The sequence below is a fragment of the Beta vulgaris genome, chromosome 3, assembly GCF_026745355.1.
Source record: "Beta vulgaris subsp. vulgaris cultivar EL10 chromosome 3, EL10.2, whole genome shotgun sequence".
NCBI lineage: Eukaryota > Viridiplantae > Streptophyta > Magnoliopsida > Caryophyllales > Amaranthaceae > Beta > Beta vulgaris.
Genome location: NC_079204.1, coordinates 15607222 through 15616211, shown reverse-complemented (window position 1 = coordinate 15616211; position 8990 = coordinate 15607222). Strand labels below are relative to the sequence as shown.

Genomic DNA, 8990 nt, shown 5'->3' with positions numbered 1-8990 from the left:
TTTTCTTGTTTCTAATAATGCAGCCACGTATTTTCTTATCATTGATGACTAGTTTGTCTTCTAAATAATTGAGTAAACTCTGACAAAATTGACTAGTTTGTCTTCTAAATAATTGAGTAGAGTATGACAATAATAAGCTGGATCAAAGTTAGACTATGAATTCACAGCGAAAGAAAGGTTTTAAATAATAACGCTACTTAATACTCCCCCTGTTTTGCACTTATACATTTATTTAAATTGTTTATTTTTATCCGCCTCACATTTCTTCTCCACTTTACTCTCTTCCTCCGCCGCCTTCTACTTCATCTACTACCTCACTTCTTCGACCCGTACCCGCTACTGAATTTCAATTCTTCGAGGGCGATTACTTTAAGATTCAGAGGAATTCCCCTGTTTCTAATTTTATTGTTTCGATAAATTCTCTTGCTTTTTTGGGAAAAATCAATGGCAAAAAAAAAATGGAGTACCCAATTCCTTTTTGTTTCTGCTCTTTTACTACTTTTTGTTTTGGTATACTTTTTAGCTGCCTTCCTTTTCCTTTCTATTTCTTTTTTTTTTCTTTTCTCCCGTTTTTAATGCTTCTCTTTTTTTTTTCTTTTTAAAAAAACTAATATGAACCCGGTGCACACTAATTAGTGTGCACCCGATCCAAATCACGTGAATTTAGGATAGTGTATATTGATATGATATAGTGTATGTTAAAATGATATAGTGTATGTTAAAATGATATAGTGTATGTTAAAAAGATATAGTATATGTTAAAAAGATATAGTGTACCTATGTATAATATAGTATATCTATTTTTGATATAGTGTATGTTTTTGTAATGCGTTTAAGTAAATATTTTCCTATAGGATATAGTGTACCTAATTATGATATAGTGTTCCTATAGGATATAGTGTACCTAGTTATGATATAGTGTTCCTCTGTATGATATAGTGTATCTATTTTTGATATAGTGTATTTATTTTTGATATAGTGTATAAGTGAGTACTTATTAACCAGTCACGTGCCTGGGCCTGGTCCACACTATTTTTAGTGTGAATCGGGTCCATGCAAGACGGATTGTTTTCTTTTCTCCCAATTTCACTGCTTCCCTTTTTGAGTAGTGGATTCTATTTGCCATAAATGGTTTGTCGTGCAAAAATGTGACTAGATAAAGCATTTTACGACCTACCTTCATGATTTATGTGCATAATGCTAATTACTTTCATTTAGCATATCTTTTATTCGACATAAAACAACTTAATTGAATTGAACATAATTGTATCGGGTTGACTTGAACTAAATTGAATTGATTGCAGCTGAAATGAACTGAATTGATTGCATCTGAAATCAACCGAGTTGTATTAAACTGAACTGAATTGAATTGAATTGATTTCAACTGAATTGAACTGAATTAAATTAGAACTATTAAAATGATAATTGAAGCTGAACTGAATTCAACTGATTGCAAATGAATTGAATTGAACTGATTGCAATTTAACTATCCTTAGTAGGTTTAAATATTAGTTTTGGGTTGGGAACAACTAATACAAAATGAGTAGATTGTATACTAATTTATACATTCAAGGCTATTAAATATTTAAATTGATAGGTTAACAACGTTATTTGAGATCGCTTAGCACATTATATATTGATTTTAAATATGAAAACTTGTCAAGAACAATTGTAATTATTTGTAAGTACTATTTGATAGTGATATGTATTTTATTGCTTTGGAAAGAAACTTTTTATGAATGTTTTTTCTAATTATTTGTTAGGTGTTGTAATATTTTTCGGTGGATGGTGGTGTGACCAAACATTATGAAAATCTTGTCTGTCACTGCTATGTATAGTCTACTTTAAGCTTATGTGTAGCTCAATTTTAGCATATCAGATCTCAACCTCATTTTCACCAATTTTTGGAAGAGTACTTTTCTTTCGAATTCCTCCGTTCCTAATAAGTGAAACACTTAGTATTTTATAAGGTTCCAAAATAAGTGAAATATATCTTAAATGGAAAAAAAAAAAAAAAAAAGTGACAACATGACAAAAGTACCCATCACAAATTTATGTGGTTTGCTTTTCTCTCCCATCCTTTTGATAATGTAAAGGGTATTTATGATTTTTTGCCTTTTAAAAATAATGTTTATTAAATTTTGTGCCGAATTTTTATATTTCACTTATTATCGAACCAAGCTATGCGGGGAGTATTTGTTTTCTTGGTTTTAACAATGCAGCCCAATACCTTCTTATCATTGATGACTAGTTTGTCTTCTAACTAATTCGGTAAACTCTGACAATATTGACTAGTTTGCCTTTTAAATAATTGAGTAGACTATGACAACATTAAGCAGGATCAGAGTTGGACTACAATAATCCTTTTAAAAATGAGTTGGACTAGGAGTAAAGATTTGAATAATAACACAATCTTTTTTTAAAACAAGAATAATACCTATACTTATTATTCCTGTTGGAGATTTAGAGTATTCGATGTATTGGTTTCATGTCACGTGGTTTTGAGTCGCAATGGTTATGGTGGCGTGACTCGAATCAACATGAGTTATAGAGTTTATTAACGTATTTATTACATTGATGAAAGAGCGTTCGCTCGGTTTAGAGCGAGCGATCAGATTTGGCAGGGATTTTGAGAACGCGAAAAACTGACGAAAAGTGCGCGAGGAGCGTCGTCTCTTGCCTGGAGCATCCGCTCCAAAGAGGAGCGCCAGCTCCTCCTCTGCACTGGCTTATTTTTGCGTCTCTTTGGTGGTTTTGTGACGGTTATTTGTCATATAATACCAAATTTTCATGTGTTTCAAAGACTCTAATTCATTATCCTATACATGTTTATGAAAGTAACAAGAGAAAACTCTCTCTCTTGAAAAACACAAGTTCAATATTCATCATATCAAATTCTTTCACACACTTATTCTCATTTAATGATTATCATAGTGAGTGTGATCATCGTTGTTTCTTCTTTGTATCTCGAGAGTGAATTTCGTGTAACTCGTGCTCAAAGTAAGGGTCGGAATATTGCTTTTGGGAAAGCATATCGCGCTTAGAAGATTATTCATTGTTGTTTCTAGTAGTCAAATTTGTGATCCTTGCAATATCTTTGTAGCATTTCTAACAATCCAAAAGCAATATTTATCGAAGATGACTACGGTTTGTGAGATGACAGCGAATTTTCACAAACTAGACAAGTTTGAAGGCGTGGTTTTCGTAGATGGCAAAAGAAGATGCATTCGGATGCCTGTTGGATCTCTAATAGAGAAGATAATTCCTCCACAAGTGGATGGGTATTCCTCCTTGGGGGATGTGCTATATCTTGGGCTTCCAAGAAAAAAACTTGCATTGCGGATTCTTCAATGACATCGGAGTTTATAGCTCTGTCATTGGCAAGCAAAGAAGTTGAGTGGCTAAGGAATCTCATGTTTGAGATACCTTTGTTGCAAAAACCAATTTCACCCATTGTTATACATTGTGATAGTGATGCAGCATTGGCAAGGGCTTATAGTTAAGTTTAAAATGGTACATCAAGGCACATCGGTGTGAGACATACACAACAAGAATGTCAACTTTTAGCGTCCGCAAAAATCGGACGCTAAAAACACGGAATCGGACGCTAAATATATTAGCGTCCGCCGACGGACGCTAAATATATTAGCGTCCGCCGACGGACGCTAAAAGGCTGATGCAAAACCCTTGGTCGCTAATTCTCCAAATAGCGTCCGCTAAGCGGACGCTAACTATTTAGCGTCCGATTTTTCGAAATTAGCGACCAATACTTAGGAAGTCGCTAATTAGCGACCGCTCAGCACAGACGCTAATTAGCGACCGTTGTACACAGTCGCTAATTAGCGACCGCCAGGCGGTCGCTAATGCCCTAGGCCGTCGCTAATTAGCGACCGTTACAGACCCACACTTGGAAGCTTTTCTCTTTTAATTAATTACTATTAAATGTAATAAGATTCAATGAAATGATGCAAATACCATACTTCTTTTATTAAGGCAAACAAATTAATCAATTTAATTATTATTGATAATAAATGTTAATACAAGTGAAAAAATAATTCTAGAACTAAATTCTAGTACACTTAGAACAAAATCTAATACAAATATTATATAATTACATATACATTAATTTAAACTCCACACCAAAAATCTGGAACAAAACTAAATATTTTGAGTCACCAAGGACTTTAGAAATGCAGCCCACACACCACCCATCATTATAAAGAGCATCAACTTCTTCAAACTGCTTGAACTTGTCGACGTTTCCTGCCTTTTAACGATATCCACAATGGCCTTTGCACATCTCTCCACTGGCTCAACTGGGACTGCACTTACTTGTACCTGGCATCATTTATGTTGAAGAAACAGAAAAAGCTTAGAACAACATAACTTTTGTACCATATGTTCACTAAAACTGAAAAGAGTTCTACTGGAAAATGTACAATAATTATATCTGTTTACTAACATATCTCACCTCCAAATATTTTAACTGTAAAACTAAGTGACAATGTATATTCTTTATCGACACCATTCATCCATTGAACTAAGTCCACCAGGATACGTAAAAAAAACTTACATATCGATAGCCTGTTGCTTGGTGACCCCCATGAAGGAATTGCTGCAACAACTTACATATTGGATTGACCCCTGATCTTCGAGAATATCTAACATATACAAAAAACTATAAGATTAGTAAGTTATTAGATATGAACCTACAAAAAAAATGTAAGAAAAAGATAGACCAATAAGGTGTTCAAGTAGAATGAAGAAATCTAAGCAGTTGAGCATCAAAGGAAAATAACAAACCACATTGCAAAGAACAAGTCTAGAGATGCCCTGCATTTGTTCACTAAATGCAAAATCCTGCTCAAAATACCAAAAACAGGATAGTGTGTGTTATTTTATGTTAGGCTATTACCTAAAAATGTGTTTTTGCAGGATCTATGAACTTAGAGAGAGAAGTTCGACAACTCAACCCAGTACGAAACACGATTACAGTATCATCAAGCATCGCAACAACAACAACAAAAACATATATATAAGAATACAAGGGAATGTACATGGGGAAGAAAGAGCTAAGAAGTACAAGGGACTAAAGTTTGAAGCTGGATCTAACACCAATCTGGGGAACGGGAAGGAGCAGCAAAAAAATTCAACTCCAAAAACAAATTTGAAAGTGCCCCGTGGCGAATAAATGTTCTCCATTGCATCTATCATATCCCTCATCTAGCAAATAATTTTTCATGCTAACAACAAAACCATGGTCACGGCAGGGAAAGTAAATGTCGCATCTAATTCGCTGCACAATAAAGTTGATTGATGATTCCGTCCTAAGGTGTAAATAAACAAGGGCACTTTCAAGGTTTAGATCTACTTAAAGCTCATATAATTAGTTAAATGTCAATTAGGTATCTAAAATGCTACCTTCAGCTGAATGAGTTGGTCTCTCAGCACCAACATTATCATCATTTGAAGATGCCTGGCCAGCTTCTGGCACAACCACATTACAGCCTGATGAAGTTTGCATAGATTTAGCTTCTGCAGCTTCAGAGGTCATTACCTCAGAAGAATCAGCAAGGTCCTGTTTCACTTTAGAACCAGACTGCCCTTCAACCTACAGATAAAATGCAAGTAACTGCCAATAAATCAAAACTGCCTCAAAAAAACTTGTCCAAGAAAACTTAACACATAAAAAAGGGTATAACCTGGTGTGATGATTCAAGATGTCGCTTCTTGCCTTCATTCTCAACATCCCTAATGGATATGGACTTAACCCCGGTTTCCCTCTTCACAGCATTAGCATGAGTAGGAATACCTGATGCTTCCCTGGGACTCACGTCAGGAATTGCTACTGTGCTTGATGTCTTAGCTGCCATGGCAGCAGATTGTTTTGATTGGCCAGAACAAGACTTCAGCTGCGTAGAAGAATTGTCCATCTCCTCTGCGTGGCTTCACTTTCAAACCAATGCACTCTTTAAAATCATAATTGAAATCTAAGTCGTCATTCTGCAGAAAATAAAAATGTAAGAAAAGCTAAAACTACAAGTCAGCAGAAAGCAAGAATGGAATAATATAGTACTTCCTCGTCCTACCTCGTAAGGAAACATAGTTTCTCCACCTTCTTCAACATCGGATAGATAAAGCAAGAAAGAAGCAACCTGCAGCAAGGCTAATAAATAAGTTAACTCCCAAGTATTCGCAAAAAAATAAGATGCAGTTGAAAACAAGGAAAATCAATGGGAATAGCATGATCACCACCCTGCCCTTGGATGCTTGGAGCTTCAAACAAGTCAACATGGCGATTTATGCAAGACTTGTCCTCTTGCTTTTAGCAATCAATCGATAAGATGATAACTTGATTTCACCTTTCTTGTTGAAATAAAAGGCAAACCATATAATTCATCGTCAAATTTGCGAGAATGAGCTTCACCAATGACCTAGAGCCAGAAATTATTGAAGAGTTTAGACGAAAGATCTAGACTTAAAAATGCAAAGCAAGATTTCCTCAAGAGCCCCACTTACACCAGAGAAATTTGCAGCATATTGCCTCGAGGGTGACAATTTATAGTACAAAAAAAAATCAAAATATACCTTTACACAAGCTCTAAGAATTATTGCTTGATGCTGAGGAGGAAGCTTCGAAATGTCTACCAAAAATTTGGGAGCATTACTTTTCTGGACCTATCAAGAAGCATAGACACCCTTACTAACTGTTCCTTTAATAGCAGAAGAGCAGAGTACCATCATTTCTATAAGCATAATCAAACAATATGAGACTTCAAAGAGAGATGACATATCAATTATTCTAATGATCTCCTTACTCGAGGATAAATCTGAACTCATAAAAGTTACAGTTACCAATTTTTCACCTATCTAGTTGCCTTTAGTTAGTCTCTATACAATTAACTCACATATCACTCTAAATGTATGATCAGTCATCCAAACCAAAACCTTCATGTACAGAATAGTCTTGTAAATGAATAACCTGTCCTTGGTGAAGCACAATTATCTAAAATTTCTGTCTTTTTGGTATAACACTATAACTCTATGTCTTGTTCCTAGACTTATTCAAAACTCGGTACTTACAGTATCTGGCGTTACCGAAAAGTAACAACTACAATTGACATTGGTGAGAAATTCCTAATACATACTACTAATAGCCGCTTCCTTGTTCATAACATTTCCTGGATGCAATTGAACATCATCTATTAGCTATTTATAGTGGTGAAATATTGATTTCATTATCCAACATTCATGATCTAATACAGAACATTCAGAATTAGATATCCAATTTGTTATGAACTAGCATCACTGGATATTCGACATTGAACTCCAATCCTAAACACACACTTCTCAAGGAGAAGCAACTATCTATCACTTAATTGTCCAATTTTACCAAAACTACAATTTAACAATTCAACTATAACAATTGTCACTACAACCATGCTTAATCATTGTCACTACAACCATGCTTAATCATCAAGTAATCAACTATAACAATTCAAAACACCTTAATTCATTGAAAATTCGATTAATTTCATCAGTAATCGCAAAAACCCTAACATTCACAACACAAAATCCAATAAAAACTCAGAAACAAAATAACTCAATCCGCCGCAACACACAAATACGAAATCAAATCAAAATTCAACAAAAATGAAAGAAATACAGAATTGAACGAATAAAGTGTTAAAGGACCTTGTTTCGAATAATCGAATTGAAGTAGATTGAGAAGAGAGAGCAGCGATAGCCACAGCCGACAACAAGGTTGAAGAAGATGATGGTGAAGAAGATGAATTCGTCAAGTTCTGCTTTCTGAGTGTCGTCGACGGTGAGAGAGAAGAGCGAGAAAGAATAGAGAATAGAGAGGTTAGGGTTTGGTTTGGAGAGAATAGATGTCGTCGAAATGTGGGTGGAAGGGTCGATTTTGATTTTGTTATTGCCGCTTTATTAACATCCGCCTAAAGCAAGTAGCGTCTGACATTCCGGATGCTAAATTACCGTCCGTCAATAATCAGACGCTGAATCCCAAAGACAGACGGTAATTGACGTCTGTTTAAATGGTGGACGCTAAATGATGAAAAGCGGACGCTATTGAGCGTCTGATTAATAAACGGACGGTATTTTAACATTTACCGTCTGATTTATATGACGGACGCTAAGCTCAGACGCTAGAAAGGCGGATTGTTGTTGTGATAGTTATGTCCAAGGATTGATCAAAGATAGTGCTATTACAGTTGACTATGTAAGGACTACGTATAATCTAGCAGATTGCTTCACTAAGGCTAAGCTAGAGATACGGTAAAGAGGATGGCAATCGGTTTAGGATTGGTGCTCATTGATTGACAATCATGTCAAATAGATAATTATTTGATTTATTGAATATGATTGATTTTTTCTTTTAATTATTACATGATTTATTGTGTGAGTAAGGGTAGAGAGGTCATTTCACATTTGCTTCCCCTTCCCTTATATAATAGAGATACTTTATAATTATGAAAATTAAATTTATGCATACTCGAGCACAACTCCTAATTCATGGCAGATTTTAATTTGATTGCCATGAATAGATGCTGATGACAAATTGCCATCTCTCATAAAGGCGGAGATCTTCTCAATCTATGTTATAATCTTCTTGACACAAAAATTTATAGTATGGCCTAAGATTATGTCGATGCTCGATCTTTACCCATAATATTCAACTTGATCTGAGAAAATTACAATGACATAAACTCATACTACATATAAAGGAGAATAATAGATAAATACTCAAAGAAATAGATAAACAAACTCCTATAGATGGAGAGAAATCAAACTCGTTATAAAAAAAACTGAAAGCGAGCTACAATAATAAGGAAAATTATTAGAGGAGGGGCTTACTATTAAGTATTAGTTGATGGCAGCCCGCAGAAGAATATTCGGTTTAAGAGAAGAGAGGATAAGCGAAAGAAGAAGAGATTAGGGTTCCTTAATTGGTTCTATATATTTTAATA

General features: G+C 34.8%; 1 protein-coding gene across 1 annotated transcript; it reads right to left on the bottom strand.

Moving 5' to 3' along the window:
• Nucleotides 1-5176: 5176 nt before the first annotated feature.
• On the bottom strand, nucleotides 5177-5893 carry LOC125495512 (uncharacterized). Its single transcript, XM_048640256.2, has 2 exons — nucleotides 5703-5893; nucleotides 5177-5611 (listed from the first exon to the last, which is right to left on the bottom strand). The coding sequence occupies exons 1-2, from the start codon at nucleotides 5871-5873 to the stop codon at nucleotides 5402-5404; spliced, it is 381 nt and encodes a 126-aa protein (XP_048496213.1). The 5' UTR covers nucleotides 5874-5893; the 3' UTR covers nucleotides 5177-5401.
• Nucleotides 5894-8990: the final 3097 nt, after the last annotated feature.